The following is a 27,868-nucleotide window of genomic DNA, read 5'->3' on the forward strand; positions in this document are numbered from 1 at the left end:
GATCGACAGGTGTAACGGGGACCCACTGCGGTGGTATATGTAAAATTTTATATTATTTTTATTTACATTATAAAACTTTAGGGAACTATTTATTTAAATTTGCAGTTAACTCTATAAGAGATGCTGCTGACACTGAGAACGCCCTTCACTTTTTTTTTTTTTTTAAACTTCAAACAAAAATAATATTTATTAATTATTATTATTATTATGTAAAGCAATCACAAAACTTTATGGAAAACTTTATGTACTATGGAAAACTAATGGGTTATTTATTTGTTAAAGTTTCCATTTAACTTTATAAGACATGCTGCTGAGCCGGGGAGCTCCCTGCACTTTTTGTTAGAATTTTTAAACAATGATTTTTTTTTTTTCCCCAAAGAAAAAAAAAAAACATAACTCTGAAAAGCTGTTTAAAAGATATTTAATATTATAAATACTATATACAGTATGCATGTTATTTTGTTGAATTGTAGTGTAGCGTATATGGGTTGAAATGAAAACGTAATTAATTTAGGAGAATAGAATAAGCCAAAAGCGACGCCTGCGTTACTTCCGGTTGAGCGTAATGTTAAGTTTAATCGTTAAAATCTAACTATTTTATCTAGTAAAGGGGCACCACGTCACTTTTTATATTTAAGGAAGGTGACGAGAAACCTTTTTATCAGTCTCGTAATCTGAAGGTTGTTACATTTTATGAAATTTGGAGTTCTAGATAACAGAGGCTTACTTACAACTCAGAACACACACAAAATACAACCAAGAGTGGAATTTTATAGTATATTTAATGACATCTACAAGGGATCTAGAGGAAAACACAAAAAGGGGTCTTACTAAAGAAAGAAAATAACATTAATATTGATAAAAACAAGGAAAATAGGCGTACGAAAAGGGAAATAAAACATCGTGTGTTGGACTAAAGTTGGAAGCGTGAGTATTTACTGCGTCCAGTGCGGACGAGAGAGAGAGAGATCAAAGTTGAGATTTTGTCTGGAGCTAGTAATTTCCCCGAAATTATTAGGCACTAATATTGTACAGTCTGGCAAATGCTTCCAGTGTCTACTCACGACCGTACATCAGCTGGCCTCTGGGACTGGTCGCTCTCTGGGTGCATCTCAGAAAAGCACGGAGACAGATTTGTTTGAAAAACAAAACAAAATAGGCGGAAGATAAAAAATGGTTGTTCATCACGCTTCCTTGGGAGAATATGACCGTCTCTTTCCCCGCCTGGTTTCCGGGATCCTCTCACAAGTTCCGAGAACCCACGCTTGGCTGGGAGCCGAACAGCAACTGTTCGGGAGGCTTAGCAGCGGGGTTCCACGGAGGCTAGGGAGCCGGCTCTCCATCCCCAAGGCCCGCGGTTACCGAGCAGTGTGCCCGAACAAAAAAAGGGCAGGCGGGAGGGGTGGCCAAGGCCAGACTGTGGCTTGCGAGCTGCCACCAAGACAAGAGCTAAGAAGCCAGAGGAGATGAAAAAAAACAAGAGCGAGAGAAGGCGGGAGTCAAGGGTTAAGTACCCCTGGTACGTGTCGAAGACGACCGAGGACCAGACAAGACCACACCCATCAGCTTAAGTCTGGACTACAAAATTTCATAAAATGGGTTTAAAATCATATATTAATATAAAATAACCTCAACTTGGTACTCTCTTTACTCACAGGTCAAGCACATAGAATGTCTGTTTATACTTTAGTTTTGGCAAATCAACTGCTTATGGTTCAAATCACATTTCATGCTGCTTGGAGTCAAATCAAGGCAAACAATTCCCAAAATCTCGCAACTGCGCTTGTATAGTTGACACACTGACACAGACATCAAGGCATACATTTGGAATATTTCTGCAGAGTTCGTAAAATCTCAAAAAAGTCTTTCGTTAAACATCAAATGAGAGTTCACGGGTTGCAGTACTCTCAAACGCCAGTGTGTGGCGCCTTACATGCACGTTTGGATATTAAGCCAATAGTTTGTTGCTCTATTTGCATCCCATCGTCAATCGGTCCCCTCTTGGGCTGTTGCCAGTTCAAACAAAGAAAAGTACTCTTTGATGACTGTAAACCAAGATTTCGAGTGGACCTGCTAATTACTTTAGGGTCCACTAAGCGTCTTGTTGGGGTGGGGGACTCTCACAGCAGGGTGGCTTCGAAGGATACGGTTTATCACACCGTGGGGAGTCACTGTGTCACCTCAGTTTGCGGGGAGCATGTCCACTACAGTAGTGTCTCTTTAATTAAAACAACAAACAGTTAATGTTGGAGTAATCAAGTCAAAAAAGTTCTCCATGAAGGTGTTCGGTTGGCGGAAGTTCTGCCTATACGCACACTAAGCCAATGCGACCAGCAACCGCCAGGGTTATGAAGACTGAAGTAACATGCAATATCGTCTCACGGAACGTTTTCTAAAATGGGCTTAACAGTCAGGATAATACCCAAGATAAAAAGAGAAACTGATAAAGATAGTGTTAGGTAGCACTTGTCATTGATGAGCAGAAAAAATCTGTACTTGTTACGGGGCTGCTGTCGGTCCCTGGGTGCCGGTGAGGTGTCCGCTGGCCCTTCCTTGTCCTGGTCTCCAGGTGGGGGGGCTGTGCTGCTGCACCCTGGGTCTATGTCCTCCTCTTCTCTCTCCCCGGGGTACTCCGCTGTGGTTGTCGCCCCTCTCTCGCTCGGGCTGTGTGGGGTCCCCGGCTGCCTTCGGGCCTATGTTAGGGTGTCGGCGCCTCCTGCCTTGGTCAGGTCCGCCTTCTGTGCCCTGTACTGATCGCTGGGTGATGGTCGGTGGGGGAGGGGCTGCCCTCCTTTTCTATGTGGTCTAACAGGGAAGTCTAGCCGCTTACTTCACACACTCAGCACAATTTTGTTACTGTACGTATTTTGCACATTGGGCACATTCACATCTCCTTCAGGGTCCCCTGGGGGCTGGTACAAGGCACGATGAGGTGGACGCCGGGCCGCGTCCTGGCACATCTGTGCTGGTCTCCGGTCTGGTCGCCCCGTCTCTGCCCTGCCAGTCCTCCAGTTTGAATGCATCACACACCCGTCAGTGAGGTGAGGGCAGCGTCGGACTGGGGAGGACACTTTGCCAGGTGTTTTTGCTCTGTCTGTCCCCTAAAATCCTTTTCTGTCCTGCTGCATTTTCAATAAACATCAGAATAATTAAAAAAATTTAAAAAAATAAACAGAGGGAGTATTTCAAACTCCCCTGTTGCACAGCAAAACTGTTCCAGCACAAAAGGCATATACTCTGTATATATATAATCTCATCACTCTGCATAGCCATGCAGCTGAATGGGGGCTGGGGGGGTACTGTGCTGAGCTTCTCACGTTGTGAAACCATCATTGACTGTGCGTCTTGTTGTTTTTTGCACTTTATTAGACTCACAAAAAAATGAGAAAGCGCTCGCTGGTGAGCGTAAGGAAAGCAATTTCAAAAAATAAAATTATCAAAAGAAATGTCCAGCAAATTGGCCAACGGAGCAATTTTTCTTTTAAATGACAATGTGACATCCCACTTTATAATTTTTTTTTCTGAACAACAAAAAGACAAGTGGAACACGTGGTTCCAATGTATTTCAATTCAATGCAATTAAATTGGGTTTTGTATTTGAGGAGTGGTACAATTTATTATTTAAATGAAGAAGTCTATAATATTCAAATCTGTGATTGAGAGCATGTGCCAGCAATTAAACAGTTGCAATAACATTCAATAGTGACGTGTACCCAACAAAACATTTTTGAAGGGTCGTGAAGGTGTTGTGCATCAAAGAAGAGAATAACTAGAAGTAAACAGTAAAGTCCTACCACAGCCATATCAAGCCCTCTCCATACAAAAACATAGAAATAAGTGAGACAGAAGGAGAGTCTGGACTGCAACTGACATTTCAATAAGTGGAACACCATGTTACCAATCCATTCACTTCAAGACCTCCTCCTCATTCTGTGTAAGGCAGCTGAAACAATTATTGAGATAGGTACCTTCAGGCCATGTATGTTCCGGATCCCCGGAGTCTTGCCGGCTGAAACAGTAATTGACTGGATTGAACAACACGTCACTGGGCCATTTACAAATGCATCAGTTCAGTTTTATAAAGAAAAAAATAGAAATCAAATGAGGGTTACTTTGAAACTAGCTAAAGAAAAGGTGATTGAGCTGCTGGCCTCCTGAGACTGTTCATGATTTGTAGAAAGGGAAACCGTTACAAATATTGAAATGAACAAGAGAGGAGTGAGAAAAATACAGTATGTATATGAAAAAGCTGCGACACACAATACAGATGTCACTAAACCCTTGGGGCTTGCTTAGATGTATGAGCAAATGACGTAGATAGGTTGGTAAGGCATTCATACTGCAAACAACTGAAATTAAAAATCATCATAATACAGGCTTTGTCTGATCACAAGAACAAATTTGAATTTACCTGCTTGAAGTGATGTACAGTAATCCCCTACTATATTGTAGTCCACCAATCACGGTCCAGCCATATTGCAGATGTATCTGCTAAACATATCTAATTTTCCATCTGGGAATCTTCAGTTTAAAGTGATAATTTTTAAAGTGATAACGACACACTCCCCAGCTCGATGGGGGATCTTCACCTCTTGTGAGTGGGTATTCAACCATACTCCTGGGATGAACAGGGATCACTGCGATCAAGTTTTTATAAAATGAGCACCCAAATTTTAGTGCTGTCCAGAGGCTGTATTGTTACTTCCAGCCACTTCGATCATTTCCTATGTTTTGCTCACTGTTCAACAGATTCACCTAATTTTAAGTACAGTACAACAGGCAGTACAGAGCTACAGTTTTAGAAGCTGTCCTACAGCTAACACATAAATCATAAATACCTCATAAATACATCTTCTGCAAATTTGCATTTATGATGAATTGTAATGAGTCCATACCTCGTGGAAATATCTGAAGAGGCTCGGGAAGCTGTCCATTCATGCGTTGTTCATTCATTGTGCTGCAGTACTAAAGATAAAAATAAAGTCACTGTTACAAGCTTCGGCTTTCACAAATACTCACCATCTAGAATGTGTGCTAGAATGGCATAAAACCCAATCACAACAACATAAAATGGGCAATATTCGCTTCAATGGAGTCAAAATATGTAAAAATGCTCAATCCACATTCAATGTGTTTCCAAAATGTGAGCGTGCTGTGCTAAAATCTGTTGCCGATGAGGACTAATGCCCAACAGGCCTGTTGTGAAGGAGTATACTATTAACCCTTTTCTCCTCCAGGTCAACAGCTCACCAAACACTCACATCCTACAGGACTAACACGTGTAGACACACTCCGGAGCCTCTCATATGCTTGCCAAGCCAATGCAATAATTGATGTTTCAGTTAACCAAACCATCTGTTAAAGTGTGTGTGTGTGTGTGTTCCTTCTTTCTGGAGGAGGCTTCAAATCAACAACAATTAACACTGCACCCTTGCTGCAGTTACAGTTTAAAAAATGTACAAACTAGTGTAGGTTTTAGGTACATGTGTTAATTGTATCTTATCTTTTCATTTACACTCTGGCATGATGTAATGACCATCAAGTCATTATACAGATATGTAAATTCGCTCTCTCATTGCAGGGGAGGCACAGAGGGATGGAGGACGACGGGCCCAGCTCGGAGAGAAATGGATCAGAATGGCTACCCAAGTGGGACAGCTGTTATTAAAAGGCCTATTTATCACTGTCACATCCCTCCTCACTTCTAGCTCTACGCTGTTGCCCTCCAGCATTCTCAGTAGTCCACTTCTGAACAATGGGCCTAATACCAAAAACATGTTGTACGTGTTGGGGGGAGCAATCTTCACGTACCTTTAATTTTCTGCTCAGCTAGCTTATTGATTAAGGTGGCAATTACCACCAAATCTGTGGAAGGTGTGTTAATAAAAGACATTCTCCATTGTTGGCCAATAACTAAACTGTGTCCAATCCCAAATACAATCGCTCAGCCTAAAGGGACAAGAGCAGAGAGAGGGTCTCATCATCATTAGCAGGGTGAGGACGATGGGAGTGAGAATGGTGGAATAAGAGCCATTACCTCCAGGGGGAGCTGATTGAGGAACAGATGAGGTCACGTTTTTTTAGCACCTGACAGAGGCCAGTCTTTAACTTTGAACAGGAGCATCTGTCTTACAAGGTGTCCAATAATGATTAGGGACGCCTGCAAAACTAGTGGGTCTCACAGGAGCATGTAGCAATCAGCGTTTTCACGGATGGGGATAGTTTTCACAATGTCCTCTGCAGAATGATGTTAAATTAACTACTGAATTTGAGTATTAATTTTATTCAGCAATGAGGTGAAGGGACGTTTTTTCGGACAAAAGAAGAGAAAAAAAAGATGAAAGATTAATAATCAGGTTTTTTTGTATGCATAGTGAATAACTGCCTCTAAACAGCATTAAAAAACCAGCTGACTGCAGTAGGATACAAAAAGGAGTGGCCTAGCCAGTCTCCAGATCTCAACCCCATAGAAAATCTTTGGTGGGAGCTGAAAGTCTGTGTTGCCCAGCGAGAACCCCAAAACATCACTGCTCTAGAAGAGGAATGGGCCAAAATACCAGCAACAGTGTGTGAAAACCTTGTGAAGACTTAAAAAAACGTTTTATCACAAAGTATTGAGATTAACTTTTGTTATTGACCAAATTCTTATTTTCCACCATAATTTGCTAATAAATTCTTTAAAAATCCGACAGTGATTTTATGTATTTTTTCCCCCTCGTTTTGTCTCATAGTTGAGGTATACCTATGATGCAAATTACAGGCCTCTCTCATCTTTTTAAGTGGAAGAACTTGCACAATTGGTGGCTGACTAAATACTTTTTTGCCCCACTGTATGTTTACTTGAAGTCCCTTTGAGGGCCCGGGCAGAGCGCAGCTATGGCGAGTTGGATGGGGCCCTAACAGCGGTGCTACTGTAGGCGGAGGCATCCAGTTCAAACATATTCAATGTACTTCAAAGAAAAAGATTGACTTTCTTGGGTCTTTAAAATAAATACAACACAGTGCTTCAAGTAAAACTCAAGTATGGCTTGCATTTAACCAGTAAAATTGCTACAAAATTAACCGTTTCAGAGATTTAGTTTTCAGAACACAAGATTATCATTTTATTCTGAAGGCCTAACTTTGATGTCTCAGTCTGAATATTAGGGGCACCATGTAAAAGAAGTACCAGAGGAACAAGTCATTGCTTTGCAAGTCTCTGCCCTCAAGTCCCGAGTCAAGGCTGAAGTAGAGACATGCAAGTCCCGAGTCAAGTCGCAAGACTTACACTTTGAGTTTCGAGTAATTTTACCAACAAATTAAAAATATTATATATGTATAATTATTGTATTAACTCATTCACTGCCAGCCATTTCCTCAGCAGAGAACCCCTAGAGTCAGGCATTTTTGAGCAATTTCACTAATTTTTCAAGCCCCACACATGACTATGTAAACACCAAAACCACCAAAAGAAAGATCAGACTCACTTCTTTCATCAGTAAAAAAACATTTGTCTCAAGCTTACACCGTTCTTTAGTAATCAGCAGTCAAATATAGGCTACTTTCAGCCAAATCTGTTTCAGGAGGGGAAAAAAATGGGAAAAGCAGACAGATCAAGCAGAACAATGACTTTGACACCAATACTTTTTTTTCTTTAGTGAAAATCTCAAACATCTGAACATAAAACAACTCTGAAAAAGTACTTTTGACAGACAAATAATGTATTTACAAGTATAACTACATAATTTATATTAGACAAAAAATGCATGAACAAATGGGGCTCCCACACTTGCACTTTTATCCTCCAAATTCTCCTCCTCTACCGTTCGCTCAATAGTCCAGGTTTTTATTACCTTGCGCATAAAATCAAGCAAAGTTTTATCCACATCAAGATTTTATTCTGTTGGCAGTGAACGGGATCTTGTGTGGTTGTCATTCTCCTTGAAGCCAGTCACTACGTCTCTTTGAAGCACAACCTGTGCAGTTTAGAAACATAACTATTACTAAAAAACACATTGTTGAAATTGCTGTCGTGAGACGTGGAGGGACTGCGTACTGGAATGGGAGTCGAACGTCTGCTGGATGCATAATAATAGAGAATACGTTTTATTGATGTGTTTTGCAAGGGTAAAAAAAAAACATTACTTTTCTTCGTTGCAATCGTAAAGGACGTTCGACTTGCGGGTGTTGAATTCCTGCAAGGTGGACAAAATGGAAAATTAAAATCAGTACTGGTAACAGATGTTACATTGTAATTTGAACTCGTGGGACTAAATGATGTTTTTATGTAACAGGATTGAAGGAGTTTGTTTGCTCGCTAAATGTAGCTAGCGCGAGCTGCAAACGAGTTACCTTCGTCTCCATATCGTCCGGTGGAAGCGCTGAATGAAGCTCGGCTGTTTCCAGGCGATACAGAGGCAGTTCACTCATCTGACGATTCTGGATCGCATTTACTCAAATCCTGGTCGGCAGACGATCAGCTGGCAAGCGGCTGAGGATGTCTCCATTTCCTTTGCTACAAAGCAATCGCTCAGAGCGTCATTCTGGCTCGGCGCATCATCCTTTATTCAAGGCATTGTTGCCCTCTACAGGGTGCCAATCATCATTGCTCGATGATCACACATAAACTGCACAAGACTCTCCCCCACCCACCAATAGATGGATTCTGAATGACGTCTTTGGACGGCATTGGCAGGGAATGAGTTAATATGTATATAATATAAACTATAGTTATATTTTAAAATCCATATTTATTTATCAAAACAAATTTGATGAACACGTACATTGATAAGAAAACTAGGGGGCTGATCAAAATTTTTGCACCTTCAAAACCAATCAAGGGGGGCTTAGTTCATTGCACCTTCAAAACCAATTGATGGTACATTTTCACTTATTCTATGAAAATGCTATGCTCAGACTTGCTTTTTCTCACTTTATTTTTGAAGTGATAAACAGACCTGTCACAAATAAGAATTTGCAACCAGTAGTGCTGTAATTAGTTAATTATTGCTGCGATTATTCTACTGATTCTACTGATTATTCTACTATTGGAATAATCAAGGAAAAGGACAATATATATATATATATATTTTTTTTTTTTTAATGAGATTCACTTAACTCATTCACTGCCAGCAGTTTCCTGAGCAGGGAACCTCTAGACTGGCAGGCATGTTTTGAGCAATTTCACTGATTTTCCAAGCCCCACAGAATATTATGTGCTATGGCGATGTAAACACCACCAAATGAAAGATCAGACTCTCTTCTTTCATCAAAAAAAGTTTCTCTCCAGCTTATACCATTCTTTAGTAATCACCAGTCAAATATAGGCAACTTTCAGCCAAATCTGTTTCTGGAAGAAAAAACAAAAACAAAACAAAAACGCATGAAATGAAAGCATTATCAAGCAGAACAATGACTTTGACACCAATATTTTTTTTTTCGTTAGTGAAAATCTCAAACATCTGAACATAAAACAACACTGACAAAGTACTTTTTGATTGAGAAATAATTTATTTGCAAGTATAACTATGTCCAGAATTTACATTAGACAAAAATGCATGAACAAATGGGCCTCCCACACTTGTACTTTTTTCCTCCAAATTCTCCTCTACCGTTTAAAATAGTCCAGGTTTTTATTACCTTGCACATAAAATCTAACAAAGTTTTATCCACATCTTATTGTATTCTTCTGTTGGCATTTAATTGGTTCTTGTGTGGTTTTCATTCTCCTTGAAACCAGTCACTACTTCTGCTCGAAGCAGAACCTGTTCAGTTTAGAAATATAACTATCCATCCATCCATCCATCCATCCATCCATCCATTTTCTGAGCCGCTTATCCTCACAAGGGTCACGGGAGTGCTGGAGCCTATCCCAGCTGTCATCGGGCAGGAGGCGGGGTACACCCTGCCAGCCAATCACAGGGCACATACAAACAAACAACCAGTCGCACTCACATTCACACCTACGGGCAATTTATAATCTTCAATCAATCTACCACGCATGTTTTTGGAATGTGGGAGGAAACCGCAGTGCCCGGAGAAAACCCACGCAGGCACAGGGAGAACATGCAAACTCCACACAGGCGAGGCCGGGGATTGAACCCCGGTCCTCATAACTGTGAGGCAGACGCTGTAACCAGTCGTCCAACGTGCCGCCCCAGTCATCCACCGTGCCACCAGAAATATACCTATTACTATAAAAATACAAAAACCTCTCAATTACCTTTTTTTGTCTGCACTGCGTACTGGAATGGGAGTCGAACGTCTTCTGGATGCATAACCTGTAAGTTTTAAAAAATACATACGATTACTAGAGAATACCTTTTATTGATGACGTGTTTTGCAAGGGTAAAAAAAAAACATGACTTTTCTTCGTCGCAGTTCTAAAAGACGCTCGACTCGCGGGTGTCGAATTCCTGCAAGATGCACGAAATGGAAAATTCAAATCAGTACTGGCAACAGATGTTACATTGTAATGTGAACTCGTGGGACTAAATTATGTTTTTATGCAACAAGGATCGAAGGAGCATGTTTTTTCGCTAAATGTAGCTAATGCGAGCTGCAAACGGGTTACCTTTGTCTTTGCCGGACTTCGTCGATCTTCATCGGAGGAAGCTCGCCTGGCTATCCAAAAGGGAGTTCACTATCTGACGATTCCGGATCCCATTTATTCAAATCCTGGTCGGCCGACGATCAGCCAGCAAGCGGCCGAGAGCATCTCGCCATATGTATGGACCGGCATTTTGCGCAATAGCTTTGGAACAAAGCGATCGCCTCGGAGAGTCATCCTTTATTCCCTGCATGATCTAAGGCGTCATTCCTGTTGGTCGCAGGAATATTTTTCTTGCCTTGGCGCAATAAATTTCTACTACCAAAAGCATTTTTTTTTTATTTATTTTTTTTTATAAGTTTTTTTCATTTTGTCTTCTTTCTTTTCAGGCATTATGTTTGTCTCTTCTCTTCTCTTGTACCCCGCCGCCCCCCCCCCCTTCTTCTTCCTCTGAGGGAGGGACATTCACCTCAAAGCATTGTTGCGCTCTCCAGGGTGCCAATCTTCATTGCAGTTATCCAGAGGCTTGACGATCACACAAACTGCACAAGACCCTCCCCCACCCATACCCGTTAAAAAACACCATTGACGTTATTAGTGATCGGCCACCGCCCAGCTCACACTGCACCTGACCCCTTCCCACAGGCGGTGAGCCCATGGGAAGGGGGACCCACATCACCCTTTCGGGCTGTGCCCAGCTGGGGCCCATGGGTGGAGGCCCGGCCACCAGGCACTGGCCTTCGAGCCCATTTGACCCGCCTCCGGGGAAGGGAAAATATTTTCCTGTGTTTTCAAACATCATAGGGGTCTTTGGAGCCATGCTTGTCTGGTGCCTCACCTAGGATCTGTTTGCCACTGGTGACCCAGCCAAGATACGAAGTGTTGTTTTTTCAGTGCTACTGTAGGTGAAAGTAGCAAGTCTTTTTCAAGTCAATGAGTTAAAATCCAAGTTAAGTCACGAATTGCTACTGTTCAAGTCGAGTTGCAAGTCTTTTAACATATTGTCAAGTCAAAAGTCATCAAATTTAGGACTCGTGTCCGTCTCTAGTCCAAGTCATGTGAATCGAGTCCACACCTCTGAGAAGTGCTGTACGTAGTTAAGAGATGTAGATAACAGAGAATAAAACAGGTCTAGTTGTTTGGATGGATACTGTTTACAAGTAGCCTAATAATGTAGATAGAGGGATGCTATGTTGGCTCTTTAATACTGAGCCGTAAATTAAGTGAATTAAAAAAAAAGAAATCCCGATCAGCGCAAGCGTATTACTTAGCAGAGCAAAAGAAACTACAGGATTCCCTCAGTACCGACGAGGTATATCTAAAAATAGATAAGACTCCAAATGGAAAATAGTTTTTGGCTATCTGTCTTTTGATACTGATTAATGGATGTCCACAGTCCATAAACTAAAAAAAAAAAAACAAGAAAAACGATATACTGTTATATCCAGGTCCACATAAGTGGTGCGCATGCGCACTGAAAACGTTAAACACGCACCAGAATTGATTGTATTTGTGCGCAATTACCATACCTTCCAAATTTTGAAACCAGAAAAACCTAGTAGCCAGGGTCAGAACAAAGTCCCAGTGGGCAAAGCCCTCCGCCGATAAATGAATTGTAGCATTTAGGCACGTTAAAATGTGGCTCACATTTCTGCCACAATCATAGGGCGACTATCACCCAAAATACTACTGCAAAAATCATCAATAAACCAACAAGTATATTCATGTTGACCATTAGCATAACATCAATATGTTTTTGTGCCGATTTTGCCCCTTCCTGACCAAGCACCTCAAATGCCAGACAATCTTAAGTAACCTATATAACCTTATTCAGGATTGTTCCATGTTCTTAAGTGCTGAAATCAAATTTGGACATAATTATAATGATTTTATTTGTTGTTGATTTTTTTTCCAACCTGCAACTATAGCCCAGGATGGTGAAAAAAGGACATGAAGACATTGCAGCAAAGACATGCAACAGAAAACCAGAAATCGTGCCTGTGGGGTCCGCAGCATTCTGAGCTGATGGGGGGTAAAAGACATCTACAGATGAACATAGATTTGAAGGAGTTCTGCAGCCTGAAGGGACCTGCTTCTTAATGAAGCAAATCTTTAAGTACTGAATAATAAATAATCAAAAATTGACATCCATTTATCTGTCAGTGTGTCTTCTTTTCAAAAAGAAACATCACACATCATTACACTTACTGTCTGTGTCATGAACACTAAATATTGTGTACTTGTGTATGTGTGTACGTGTGTGTGTGCGTGTGTGTGCGCCTATGTGTTGTTGGATTAGATCGTACTGAATTGAGAAGGTCAAGGTGGGTTACTGATTAGCACGTCTGCCTCACAGTTCTGAGAACCCGGGTTCAAATCTGGCCGCGCGTGTGGAATTTGCATGTTCTACCCGTTCCTGCGTGGGTTTTATCCAACCACTCCGGTTCCCTCCTACATTCCAAAAACATTCATGGTAGGTTAATTGAAGACTGGTAGGTTAATTGAAGACTCTATAATATAAGATGGCGCCTACCAGTGTGGTCGCCTCGGTAACGCGCTCTCTAGTATTGTCTTTGTTTTTGTGTTTTTCGTCCGTCTTTGGAGACCTTACACGACTCACATACACAAGGGGAGACCTGCTAACCATCAAGGAGGCTTCTCCGGACTTTCTGTCACCAACTTTCGAAGATCCGCTCAGTTTTTTTCCCCGAGTTACTCACCGGAGCGGCGTCCACGGTTTTCGGCGCATGGAGACTGAAGCGGCACCACAGAGGGAAACGAGCCGGCATTCAGGTGAAACTCCGCAAGAGAGGACACAGATTGGCGTTCCCGTCGATCCACCTCGCGAATGTACGCTCCCTAACCAACAAAATGGATGCGCTTCATCTTCTGTTGAAGACCAGTAAAGACTTCGGACGTTCCGCGGCCATGTGCTTCACGCAGACCTGGCTTTGCGACGCCGTACCCGATGGCGCCGTGATGCTTCCCGGCTTCAACATTCATCGAGCGCACCGCGACATGGAATCATTGGGGAAAACAAAGGCCATTGCTAACGCTCGCCGAACAAGTCAACGAAATTGAAAAAAAAACACCCGGACTAACCCCTCATTATTCTCGGGGACTTTAACAAAGCTAAACTCAACCACGAACTCCCTAAATACAAGCAGCACATTGACTGTCCTACCAGGGAAAATAATACTTTAGACCACTGCTACACTACGGTAAAAAACGCATACCGTGCTATACCTCGTGCAGCCCTGGGCTCGTCTGATCACTGCTTAATTCACTTAATACCGACGTACAGGCAATAACTTAAATGTGCGAAGCCTACAGTGAAAACAGTCAAAAAAGTGGACCAATGAAGCCAAGATGGAACTTCAAAGCTGTTTAGACTGCACAGACTGGAGTGTCTTTGACAATTCAGCTGGCAGCCTGGATGAATATACGGACACTGTCACATCCTATATCAGTTTCTGTGAAGAGGTTTGTGTACCAACAAAATCATTTCGCACATTCAACAACAACAAGCCGTAGTTCACTGCTAAACTTAAGCTAAGGAGGACGCATATCAGAGCGGGGACAGGGCCCTGTATAATCGAGCTAGAAACCAGTTTACTAAAGAAATTAACATTGCAAAGAGGATCTATGCAGCAAAGTTGGAAAAACAGTTTAGCGTAAACGGGTCTAAATCAGTCTGGCATGCATTCCAATCGCTGACTGATTACAAGCGACAATCCCCCCAAGCTGAGAACAATAGCACACTAGCCAATGACTTGAATACCTTCTACTGCAGATTTGAAAAGGACAGTTTCACACCACACACCCACCCGGCCGCACCCGCGACCACAACCACACCTCTGACTTCTGCGTTAACCATCCATGAACAGGATGTGAGACGCATCTTCAAACAACAGAAGATTAACAAAGCGGCAGGCCCGGACCATGTGTCCCCATCCTGCCTCAAAGTCTGCGCGGACCAGCTCGCTCCAGTCTTCACTCAGATCTTCAACAGATCTTTGGAAATGTGCGAAGTTCCATCCTGTTTCAAACGCTCCACCATCATTCCAGTCCCCAAGAAACCTGCAATCTCTGGTCTGAATGACTACAGGCCTGTCGCTTTGACATCTGTGGTCATGAAGTTCTTTGAACGTCTCGTGCTGGACCACCTCAAGAGTGTCACAGGTCCCCTGCTGGACCCCCTGCAGTTTGCGTACCAAGCGAACAGGTCTGTGTATGATGCAGTCAACATGGGACTGCACTTCATCCTAGAACACCTCGACAGTGCAGGGACCTACGCGAGGATCCTGTTCGTGGACTTCAGCTCAGCGTTCAACACCATCATCCCTGAACTCCTTTCAACCAAGCTTCTCCAGATCAGTGTCTCACCTGCCATCTGCCAGTGGATTTACAGCTTTCTGACGGGCAGGACACAGCAGGTCAGGCTGAGGGAGGCCACCTCATTCACACGCAGCATCAGCACTGGGGCGCCCCAAGGTTGTGTCCTCTCTCCGCTGCTCTTCTCTCTCTACACGAACGACTGCACCTCAACGAACCAGACTGTCAAACTCCTGAAGTTTGCAGATGACACCACTGTCATAGGCCTCATCAAGGACGGTGAGGGCTCTGAGATCGACAGACGGTAGGGCTCTGAGATCGACAGACTCAGGTCATATCGACAGGAAGCGGAGCGGCTGGAGCTGTGGTGCGGCCGACACAACCTGGCGCTGAATACGCTCAAGACTGTAGAGATGATCGTGGACTTCAGGAGGCATCCTTCGCCACAGCTGCCCCTCACGTTGTCCAGCTGCCTTGTGTCAACCGTCGAGACCTTCAAGTTCCTGGGAATTACAATCTCTCAGGACCTGAAGTGGGCGACCAACATCAACTCCGTCCTCAAAAAGGCCCAGCAGAGGATGTACTTCCTGCGGCTTCTGAGAAAGCACGGCCTGCCACCGGAGCTGCTGAGACAGTTCTTCACAGCGGTCATTGAATCAGTCCTGTGTTCTTCCATCACAGTCTGGTTTGGTGCTGCTACAAAAAAGGACAAACTCCGACTGCAACGGACAATCAAAACTGCTGAAAGGATTGTCGGTACCCCCCTACCCACCATTGAGGACTTGCACGCTGCCAGAACTAAGACAAGGGCGTGCAAAATCCTCTCGGACCCTCCGCACCCCGGTCACCAGCTCTTCCAGCTCCTTCCCTCAGGTAGGCGCTACCGATCAATGCAAACTAGAACTAGTAGACATTCCAACAGCTTCTTCCCTCTTGCGATCAACTTCTTAAACACCTAACCTATCATTCCATTACAATAAGATGGCAATTTTTTGACTTGAGTTCGTTGTCACATTTCTGTGGGGCCAATTATGTATTACTTGTGCACTCACAGTGGTTGTCTCGCCATGCTGCAGTATTTGCATATACTGGCCACTAATGCCAGAGTAGCATCTGCTCCATTTGCACACTAATTGAGGAGTATCTGTAAGATTTGCACAACCTACATTGTCCCAGATGATCGCACTACTCGCCACTTTAAACCGCATACACTCCTTGAAGTCTCAGCGCCCTTTGCACAATGGTCATTGCACTGGAGTATTGCAATATTAGTCATTCGAACTGCTCTAAGTGCTAGAGGACTCTGCATCTTTTTGAACAATTGTTTTTTGTCAATGTCTTTATGTCTCCAAAGTGTTCTGTAAATTGACTGTCTGTTGTACTAGAGCGGCTCCAACTACCGGAGACAAATTCCTTGTGTGTTTTGGACATACTTGGCAAATAATGATGATTCTGATAAGAAGAACTCCTAACAGCAGATAAATGCGCTTCCATGTTAGCAAGCTCAAATCTCCCATCTCAAATCTCCCTTTCATAGCCAAGATTGTTGAGAAAGTTATTTTTAATCAACTCAGCAATTTCTTGAACTGAAATGGACTTTTTGACAAATTTCAATCAGGTTTCCGAACTCATCACAGTACAGAATCTGCTCTTATCAAAGTGCTAAATGATATAAGGTTGAATACTGACTCGGGAAAGGTGTAAATTCTGGTCTTGTTGGATCTCAGTGTGGCTTTTGATACAGTAGATCATAATATACTGCTAAACAGGTTGGAAACGTGGGTAGGACTAAATGGAACAGTCCTTAAATGGTTCAGGTCCTACCTGGAGGAAATTAGTTATTTTGTAACCATTGGAAGTGTTCAATCTCATCGAATGGCAATGACCTATGGAGTCCCTCAAGGGTCAGTTCTTGGACCCCTCCAGTTCTGCCTGTATATGCTACCCTTGGGTCAAATTCTTCAGAGCTTTAATTTTGCCTATCATAGCTATGCAGATGACGCACAGTTATATCTAGCAGTGTCTCCAGATGAATACAGTTCAATTGAGGTGTTGTGTCACTGTCTAAAACAGATAAATAACTGGATGAGCCAAAATGTTCTTCAATTAAACCACAAATGAGATAATTGTTTTTGTCAATAAATAAAAGAGGATTGCTGTTAGTAAATACCTGGAGTCACTCTCTTTAAAAACCGAAGACCAGGTCTGACACCTTGGTGTTTTGATAGATTCTGACCTGACTTTCAACAGTCATATCAAATCAATTACTAAAATTGCCTTCGACCATCTGAAGAGCATATCTAGAGTGAAGGCTTGCATGTGTCAAGCATACCAGGAGAAGCTCATCAATGCTTCTATCTCAAGTAGACTTGACTATTGTAATGGTCTTCTGACTGGACTCCCCAAAAAGAGCATTAAACAACTGCAGCTCATTCAGAATCCTGCAGCTCACGTTCTGACCAGAACAAAGAGGTCAGAGCATATTACTCCAATTCTAAAGCCTTTCCACTGGCTTCCAGTCAGCTTTAGAATAAATTTTAAAGTTCTGCTACTGGTCTATAAATCACTAAATGGAATATAAACCCAGTAGGGCTCTGAGATCGACAGACTCAGGTCAAATAGTGGAGCACAGAGTCCAACGCAAACATGGTGAAGCAGCATTTAGTGATTATGCTGCACACGAATGGAATAAGTTCCCAACAGAAATGACGCCAGCCCCAAGTATGAATGTTTTTAAGTCCAGGTTTAAAAAAAAAAAATTTATTCCTCATGCTTTATATAACATTTCCACTTTTAAATGGTATTTCTTGCACTGTCCGCTGTTTTAATTGTACTTTTAGTTTTTTTCTTTGTTTTAAATGTTTATAAGCTTTTTTTTTTAAAAAAAATGCTTTTAATCATGTAAAATAAACAAACTGCCCCATCTGTGATAATGAAAACAACTTGGATTGTAAACATTATCATTCTCCATTATGATGCTGTTAACATTATCGCTACTTTCAAATGTGCACCTGAATAAAGATGACGGGATTCATTGATTAGTTGCTTTGGTCTGGTGGCGTCACCGCTAGCAGCGCTTAACCGCGAATGCTACTTGTGCTGTCAGCAGTGAGCATTTTTATGTTTTCCACATCATCACTTGGGTGGTGTTACTTCTTCAAGTGAATAAACACACAGTTGCCCTTTTTTGAGGGCACCGACATACCAGCTAGTTAATAGCATTGTTACATGTCGCTTTGGAGACACCGCCACATAACTAACGTTGGGAACTCACGGAGCCGAGCGGCGCCTTCATCACCTGTCCTGAGGAGGGGAGGAAGAGTGGCCGCCACAACGCGGCGTGCTTGGTGTGACACTGGCTGATAGGGTTGGGCATTGTTTAAATTTGAGCGATTCCGGTTCCTAATTTCGATTCCAGTTCCAAATGATTCTCGATTCCGATTCTTTTAGGGGGCTGGTTCAAAAAGGTTTGCATGGTTTAAATAAAGGGTGCACAAATTTTGAACATCCATTTTCTTAGCAGCCCGCAGCATAGGCTAAAATGAACATTTGACTCAGGGTTCTTTATAACCAGAATCACTATCAAACTTATGAACTATAATGCAATGTGTGTGGAACTTACCCAATTGACTTAATATTCATGAATTAATGTTTCTATTACAAGTTAAATATAGCATTGTTGAAATCGTTATTTGGGACTGTTTTATCACGTCAAATGGTTTATATGTGCAAGTTTTAACTTGACTTCCTGTTTAAAGCTTACAGCATGCTTGTTATTTTGAAGGGTACACACCGGAATTTAGCATTTTGGCACGAAGAGTAACTTCACACGGCACCGGTGATTTTTTTATTTTTATTTTTCTAAATGTATGAAACAAAATGCTATAAAACGTTGATTTATTTCCTTACCCACCGATGAGGCACAAGTTTAGTGTTTGTGATACTGTGAGACAACGATTATGTGGATTTTGTCCCGATTCATTGTGATGTAAAGTTGCTACGGTGACGTTTTAGCTCAATGTTAAGCTTTTATTTTTTTTCTGTCATCAGCTCTTACGTTGGTTTGAAAACTAAAATAAACGCTAAAAGTCATCAGTGCAAAAGTGCAACCAACCGTTTATCTTGTTAGCTGTCTCAATGTTGGCATAGACGTATTTTATTGTCTCACTCACCCAATTGACAGAGTTGACTTCACTGGGGGTCCGCGCGGTGTAGGCTGAGGGTCGGTGCGCGTCAGACGCGACACATCGTGAAAGCCTCCTTTGCACAATTTAATCTTATTCCAAGTGTTGCACTCAGGTGACTGGTGATTAATTTGAACAAAGTTAAGACACACTTTTGTTCGCCGCCACCGTTGGGCACAAGCACGTTTTTGTGCATGTTCTTCTTTGTTGGTTTTCGCCGCTTCTTCATTGGTTTTCACCACTTCTTATTCGGGGCAGGCATCGAAACTGGGAGCCACATTTTTTTAATTTGAACAATTCCGGGAGAAAAGGAACGTTAGTGCTGGTTCCAATCGGTTCTCAATTCCCAACCCGACTGGCTGAGTTGGACGGGGAGTTTCGATTTCCCTACAGGCCAGACCAGCCTGTTTACTCACGCATTTTTATTTATTTATGGTTAGGTTTTGTTTAATTATAATGCTTTTCTGAAATGCTTGACCGTTTAATTTTAATCCCATTAAAATAAAATTAAATGCGTTTCGCCTGGTCCTTCATGATTTCGTTTAACAATTGTACCCATCTTACAAATTCTGCCTGGGTAATCAAACATATGAGCACAACTGTGTGTTTTCTAATTTACTAAATAAAAATAGGGCTGTGAATTTCAAAATAAGAGCAAGTTAAAAAAAAAAAAAAAGTATTATGTGTTCAACTAAAGTGCTTAACTTCAGAATAATTCTTTGAAAAAAAAACCCACAAAATACAGATCATACTTCATGTTTTGATCATATGGGTAGAAGCAAAATCTTGCATTGTAAAAATGCATTATACATAGGGAGAACGGTTTTCCAGAATTTTGAGGTCAACTTTGGGGGTGCGTATTATACATGGGTGCGCATTATACACGATAAATTGCGGTACATAATATACCGCAATAACTCTCCCACGGTAATGTTCTTGACATAATTTTAAAAATATGGAGATTCAGAAACAACGGCACGTTGGACGACTGGTTAGAGCGTCTGCCTCACAGTTCTGAGGACCGGGGTTCAATCCCCGGCCCCGCCTGTGTGGAGTTTGCATGTTCGCCCCGTGCCTGCGTGGGTTTTCTCCGGGCACTCCGGTTTCCTCCCACATCGCAAAAACATGCATGGTAGGTTAATTGAAGGCTCTAAATTGCCCGTAGGTGTGAATGCGAGTGCGACTGGTTGTTTGTTTATATGTGCCCTGCGATTGGCTGGTAACCAGTTCAGGGTGTACCCACCTCCTGCCCGATGATAGCTGGGATAGGCTCCAGCACTCCCACGACCCTTGTGAGGATAAGCAGCTCAGAAAATGGATGGATGGATAGATGGAAATTCAGAAACCTTGTTCTCGAAGTGAATTTCCATAGGTTGGCAGCTCTGCAGTCACAGCCATAAATGCAATTTTACTAATAATTGGCGTAGTAATTTGTTTTGGCGTTCTGTCTTTCGGTGTTCGGCCTTGAGTTCCTAATTTTCAGCTTCGGTCAAGAACTTTCATTTTGGTGCATTACTCCAAAAAAAACAAGTAATATAACGTCAAATAAATAATGTTGATTAACGGAGCAGTGTTTGGCTGCAACAATACAGGTGGGAAGAACAAAATGTCATTTAACTGTTTACTGGTCCAAATTTTGAACCAGGGCGAGAAGACAAGAAGAACATTTTACGCATTTTGAACTAGATAAGCTACTTTTTCTTTTTCATTCCCACAAAAATGTGCCTGAGCAATATACAGCAATTGATCAAATTTATCACCCAGCCTTAGATAAAATTGACACAATGAAGCAAGTATCAATGCCCAACATCCACACTCCCTATTAGAAGTGGCACAATTTTTTGTGGACAAAATACATCACCAAGTATTCAGTGTACAATGTCAAACAGCAGCTAATAAGCAGGTGATAAACTTTCCCAGCTTTTTCTAGCAAATTACCAGATGTTAGACCAAGAGCAACAAGACTAAATATGTTCTATTTCAGTACATATACAGATGGGATACACACTTTAGTTGGCATCCTCAGGTTTTTGCATAAATACAAAATAAAATACAGCTCATTATTCTATGCCACAATAAGAAAAGAAAAAAAATTCATTAATTCCTGTACTTACATATGACAACATGGCTTTGAGCTCTTCGTCACTTCTCACAGTGATTCTGTCACCAACCTCATCTTCATCTAAATGACAGACATACAGGTAGGTTAAAAAACATTTTAAAATAAAGAAATACAAAAAGATATCAGCATCACATACAATAAACTAAACGGATGTTATAAAGATCTCATGAGGTAAATTATAATACAGTATTAGCCACATAAAGCAAAGTGATCCCAGAATAATAAAAATGGAGTTTGTATTGAGGGGCTACATGGCAAAAAGGTCTGTGCTCTGAAAATGGATAATAGTTTACTCATAAACTTTAGTAGAGTTTCAGATACTTACATTCAAATGCAGTGACGGTGGCTTCAGGCATAACATCCCTGATAGCGACCTATAATAGACGATACGATTAACCCTTAATGAAACAAATTAAATAATTGACATTGATGGGGAGCAGCTCGTCTGTAGCATGACTTACCAGCAAGTCACTGAAGTTTAGCAGTAATGGACAGTCGACGGAAGAATCCATATCCCCTAACGGAGTTTTTATTCGGATCACAATTCCCGCGGAGTCCATTATGAAGATGCTATTAAAGTAGAGCATTAGTAGGAAGACGAGAAATGAGCTTCATAACACCTGTCGAAGCTAACGAGCTAATTTCCTGTTGTGATATGCTAACACATGCTAGCATCCTGTTCAGTCGACATACTTGTATTAAGTCAAGCGCACACTTAAAGGACGTTAACAGTTACTGTGTGATAGTCAAAATCACGTTATCATTTTTAACAGGCCAAGCGAACCCCAAAAACTTTACTGGTAAAGTTTTAGCGCGTTATATTACGGGTATATAGCCATGGATGTATATGAAAGGAAACCATAAGTGTCCTAGCAGCAGCAGAGAGGTGACATCCGCTCAGTTAGTTTCAAAATAAAAGACTTGCACCCGAATCAAAAGTTTGATTGTGCTCATCTGAAGCAGGTTAATGAAACGGTCCGAGTTACATTGGGCTACAAATCTAGTTCTTAACTAAGCAAAGCAAAGCAAATGTATTTATATAGCGCATTTCATACACAAGGTAACTCAATGTGCATTACATGATGAAAAGCATTTAAAAACAAAGAAAAAAACATCTTATAAACATTTAAAACAAAGACAAAAATAAAAGTACAATCAAAACAACGTACAGTGCAATAATTTTCATTTAACAGTGGGAATGCTCTAAAAAGCATGACAAAAAAAGAAACGTTTTTAAACTGGACTTAAAAACATTCTCACTTGGGGCTGACATCACTTCTGTTGGCAACTTATTCTCTTTGTGTGCTGCATAATAGCTAAATGCTGCTACACCATGTTTGCTTTGGGCTCTGCACTCCACTATTTGACCTGAGTTTGTGGATGTCAGAGCCCTACCGAGTTTGAATCCCATTAGCATTTATTTCATGTATTCAGGACCTAAACCATTGAGTGATTCATAGGCTAGTAGCAGAACTTTAAAATCTATTGTCAAGTTGACTGGGAGCCAGTGTAGAGACTTTAGAATTGGAGTAATCTGCTCTGACCTCTTTGTTCTGGTCAGAACCCGAGCTGCAGCATTCTGAATGCGCTGCAGCTGTTTAACCTTTTTTTTTAAAACGACGGGCATTACCTGTGACACCGCGGCACGTGTATTTCAAATTACCGTAACTCCTCACTACTTTTGTGCCATTTTAATCATTCAAACTACCCCTGAAAGCTGTGAAACTAATAAATATATCTATTATTATGGTTCTAAAAGGGTTAATGCTCTTTTGGGGGACTCCAGTCAGAAGACCATTACAATAGTCAAGTCTACTTGAGATAAAAGCATGGATGAGCTTAGCTGACTCATCATCACATTTTTATATATTATTGTAATTAAAATAAAAATGTTTCCCAAAATTATTTCCTCAACAACTTGAGTTTTGTATTATGATGAATGAAGGATTAAATCAAAGCCCTTTGTGTTAAAATAAGTAAAAATAGTAACTTATTATGGGAGCGTTTGTGAAACGTCAGTGAGATGTAATTCTGGCGGATGCGCATTAACATTGGTTGGTAGTAGTCCCCTTTACTTTCATATAATATTGGCTAAGAAACCTTGTTTTTGTGGCTTTTTAACGCAGTATGCAAGTCTGTGCTAGCTGAAGCCAAGCAAAGCTATGCAACAAAGCTTCTGTACAACAGCGGCAACCGGAATTTGCCTTAAATACGAAGCTTGTTTTTGATCGACAACTTTTTAGTTTTCCTGCACAAAAGATTTCATGAAAGTCTTGATTCATAGAAGTAAGTGTTGAATCATTCAATGGTTGATTGGAAAATGTTCAGACGGCGAAACATCGCCATACCTGTCGTGTATTTGCATATCATAAGACTCATATCCATTTGTAATTTGTATACAATAGTAGGCCTACTTAAGAGGTGAAATACTGTATCACCAAAGTAACGGAGGCATCAAGTATTTAAGAGTGATATGCAAGTTATTAGCTAATGTGAGTTATATTTTGTTTGATTTTGCCGAATATCATTAAATATGAACAATATGATATCTAATATTGCATTATTATATTGCAACACAAGTGATTATAACGTTACGTGTCCTACCATTACTATATAAAGTGCTGGTCGGTCAGTATGGTTCCATTTGTGTCACGTAACGAGGCTGCACATAAACTTTCAATGAGTTTCATGTGCCTTTTGGATGCCGTCAAAGCGTTAAGAATCCTTCGTTGACAATCTGTATGTATAGCCCATAACGCAACACGACGCTACCATTTATTAATTCATGGAAATAAGCATGAATAATAACCCGATAACTCGTGTTCGGCTATTGACTTCCATCGGCTTTCTGCCAACCGAGACACCACGTGACCATTCGGTGACGACGTTAGGTTCATATAAGACTCTCCATAACTGTGAATGATTGTTTGTTTCTATGTGTCCTGCTGCTGGCGACTAGTCCAGGGTGTACCCTGTCTCTGTCCCAAAGTCAGCTTGGATAGGCTCCAGCTCACCCGTGATCTTAATGAGGCCAATTGTTGTAGAAAATCCATCCATTTTCTGAGCCTATCCCAGCTGTCATCGGGCAGGAGGCGGGGTACACCCTGAACTGGTTGCCAGCCAATCGCAGGGCACATACAAACAAACAACCATTCGCACTCACAGTCACGCCTACGGGCAATTTAGAGTCTCCAATTAATGCATGTTTTTGGGATGTGGGAGGAAACCGGAGTGCCCGGAGAAAACCCACGCAGGCAGGGGGAGAACATGCAAACTCCACACAGGCGGGGACGGGGATTGAACCCCACACCTCAGAACTGTGAGGCTGACGCTCTAACCAGTCATCCACCGTGCTGCCTGTTGTAGAAAATGGATGGATAAAATATTTTGATCAACACACGTGTTTTCATGGCTCTAAAATTTAAGGGGTTCTCAAACTTTTTGGGTGCAGGGACCCCTTAAAGCAGGGGTGTCAAACTCATTTTTGTCACGGGCCACATCGTAGTTAGGACTTCCCTCGGAGGGCTGCTACGACTGTGAACTCATACGAATGAAAGGTTACCACATATATTCTAATTACATGCAGTATACACAACACATTGATGAATAACCAGTTTTGAAATCAGAAGGCTATAAAAAATATAATTGTTCGAAACCACAACACATGTATTCTTTTATATACTGTATTTGCAAAGCTTGGTGGCGACTGCCCAGCTGGTTCACTCGCTCCAAACCCGGAAATGCACTTCCAGCAGTGTGTGAAAGGATCCGATATAGTTGGTTGACCCTTTCATTGAAGCACTTTTCTTTCTTGGCCACTACTATACAGTATTAAATTATTGCTCTGTAGATTTATTTTGGCCTAAAACACCCAGTACAGTAGAAAGTTATTGTAAATAAATATTTAAAAAGAAAAAGCTTGAAAATGTTTGAAAGTTTCACATTTTATCCAAACTTACCACGGCGGTGTGCTTGGTCATGGTATCATTGTCGACGTACAGTACTCATCATCGGCGAGTCACTTTCATGAGCCGCAAATAATTAGTGTGCTTCCTAGTTCCAAATATGTTGCCAAAGGTAAACGGCTTGACAAAAAAAACGGTTACTGTACCAAAAATAGCATGTTCCAGACTCCAAGGATTTGTGTTAACACCGCAGCCATGCCGCTCGCTCTCTCTCTGGCAGTGCTCTATGCACAATAGACGATAGATATAACCATCATTACATGGCCGCCACGTCAATGCACAACATTCATCATGGCCACCACTTATGTATGGGAGGCACATCTTTTGGAATTGGATGTAGTCATATTGTATATCTGTGACCCGGAAATATGTCAGTCCCATTCTCTACCTGCATTCTCTACCGCCACAGTGCCAGTAGACAACAGCAGCTACTTCTGGAACTAACAAACTTTGTCAATGGTATTTTAAGTGACAAATGGAAACTATGTTTGGACACATTGTTCAGTCTCGATGATCCGTTTTATCTGATTTCCATCACAAACATAGCCAAGCTTTTAATTGGCCAAAGCTAAGGTTTCCTAAGTTCGTTTTATTGGCACGCTTCTCTCAACTTATAGCTATGCACCTTTTTAAATGACACACCATAATGTTTTATTGAAAATTACTTTGAGGACCACAAAGTTATGACTCACTTCACTGGGAGTCCAGGGACTCCAGTTTGAGAAACAGTTGTTTAACTAGCAAACATTAGGGTGGCGTTACCTGAGCTTGTTTGGACTTGGTTTTGTGAACCAGAAGGTGTCAGGTTCAACACCTGCTGTCGACAAAGAAAAAACAACATGACCCAATCATGGCTGTCAGAATCGGTTGCTGGAAAGGTGCCAGTTTGCTTTATGAGCACTGCCAAGGCGCCCTTGAGCAAGGCTTCCAACCCCGCTGAGGGCGCATCACCGTTTGTGCAGCCCCATCACTCTGACTTGGCACGTCTCCATTAGTGCACGTGCAGTATATCTGGACTATGGGTGTACCATGTTATCAATACAAATATGTCTCTTGAGGGATGACTACGCGTCCTTTGACTGACTGTGGCAACCAGTCCATGGTGTGGTCTGGCTTTCACCCTAAATCAGCTGGGATATGGTCCAGCTCCCCACCACCCAGAATAGGATAAGTGGTTGTAGAAAATGGATGGATGGATGTAAGATTAAAAGTATATCATCTACAGTGCTTCTAAAGTGTTCATATTTAATTTGTTGCGCAAGAAACATTTTGCTATCCTTAATTGTATGAGATGCAATATATACTGTCATATTGCAATGACCCACTATGAACTAAAATGACGTCATTGGCCAGTGCCAACTTTCGGGGTAAAGGTCTATTGATCTCCATCTGATGCTACAATCCTTGCAAGTCTAAATGTGGCATGAATAAGACAAGGCAGGCTATCAAGTCCGCTGATTAGTGCCTCCACAAGCAGTGGCCCCTGATGAACAGCCGAGGATCTATTTGGCCCATTTGTTAAACACGCTATCCCAGGGCTTGACACTTGGTCCTTCTGCTTTTCACGGCAAGCGGGATGAAGCCCAGTCAGCAATCTGCATTATCAGAAATCAAACTCCTAACTTCGCTCAGAGCAGAAAGTGGAAGAGGCAGGGCAGCATTCACTGTCTGGTAATTAAAAGTCATTTTATCAGACCTCCTCTCTTGCCTGTTTCATCTTTTCTTCATATTGACAACCTGCTTAGCACAAACAGAGCCCAGTTTGAGTCTAAATATATGAGAGACACTTTATTTGACTAGGATTCAATGTCGGAAACAAGACGTATTGTGTGTAATGCTTGCTTGTCATGGGATGCACTTCCTTACCTTGTTGAGGTGATGATGATTATTTCATTAGTCACATGCATTTGTTGGATTGTTTTGTTCATCGATTGAAGAGCCAAAGTCAGTGGAGTCTTGTGTCTTCTTTCACTGTAATGCTGATCTAGGAGATCTTGAAACATTACTCATTTTCTGCTTTTAAGCGCTGATTGCTGATTCCAGTTATTGACAGCTACATCAATCGGCTGTGTCCCTCAACTAAAATATTAATTATTCATTCGACAAGTACATCCGTGCTTGCGGTTACTTACCGCAAGAGCAGCAATAGTGAGGAAAGGAGCTGCAGTGAGTTCAACAAAACTAACTCTCTTGTCCAAACTCTGTGGTCCAGATGTGAACCCTCCTGCTAAAATGGAGACGAGTCTCCTCAGCCTTGAAGCCTGAAGCCTGAAGCCTGTTGTTTATTGACGTTGTTTGAGCAGCAACTCAGATCGATACCATCTCCCTCAGATGGGCCTTCAACACGAACACTCCAAATTGAGGTCAGGGTATGCAGAGGGTTATGGCACACCGTCAGTCATGAATCGCCACATCGGCTGCCATCATTTGTTACACCTTCCTGTAAAGTTCACCTCAAAGTTGACACGTGATGAACAGGGGTGGCTTTAATGATTTGAAGGCACCATCCCAAACCATTTTCAGGTCCTTCTCCAATGCACTTAGTGTAATCAAAGTCACAAAACACATTCACCCAAACGAGAAATAAGGAACAAATTAGTCAATGGAATATGATGAAGGAAAAATGGCATCATACATTTTCACAAAACAACAAAAACAAAGATTTTTTCAGGTCAAAAACAGTGGAGGTGGGAGCGTATCAGTGGAAGGCGGAAAAGCCCCAATAAAGGTGCAA

At 41.7% G+C, this 27,868-nt stretch overlaps 1 protein-coding gene across 4 annotated transcripts in view; it reads right to left on the reverse strand.

Annotated features, from left to right (window-relative positions):
• Positions 1 to 22,036, reverse strand: part of map2k5 (mitogen-activated protein kinase kinase 5) — a 103,012-nt gene extending 80,976 nt beyond the window's left edge. For 3 of the 4 annotated variants that reach the window (XM_061670448.1, XM_061670447.1, XM_061670446.1), the window contains exons 1-5: positions 21,631 to 22,036; positions 21,495 to 21,543; positions 21,162 to 21,229; positions 4,896 to 4,965; positions 3,969 to 4,009 (exon numbers count right to left, since the gene is read on the reverse strand). In XM_061670448.1, the coding sequence (XP_061526432.1) occupies positions 3,969 to 4,009; positions 4,896 to 4,965; positions 21,162 to 21,229; positions 21,495 to 21,543; positions 21,631 to 21,756 (354 nt within the window). In that variant the 5' untranslated portion in view covers positions 21,757 to 22,036. Of the gene's footprint in view, positions 1 to 3,968; positions 4,010 to 4,895; positions 4,966 to 8,124; positions 8,175 to 8,331; positions 9,329 to 10,201; positions 10,260 to 10,344; positions 11,835 to 21,161; positions 21,230 to 21,494; positions 21,544 to 21,630 lie in introns of those variants that run through there. The other variant, XM_061670449.1, reaches the window with a different exon arrangement.
• Positions 22,037 to 27,868: the final 5,832 nt, after the last annotated feature.

This window comes from Phycodurus eques, chromosome 2 (assembly GCF_024500275.1).
Source record: "Phycodurus eques isolate BA_2022a chromosome 2, UOR_Pequ_1.1, whole genome shotgun sequence".
Lineage (NCBI taxonomy): Eukaryota > Metazoa > Chordata > Actinopteri > Syngnathiformes > Syngnathidae > Phycodurus > Phycodurus eques.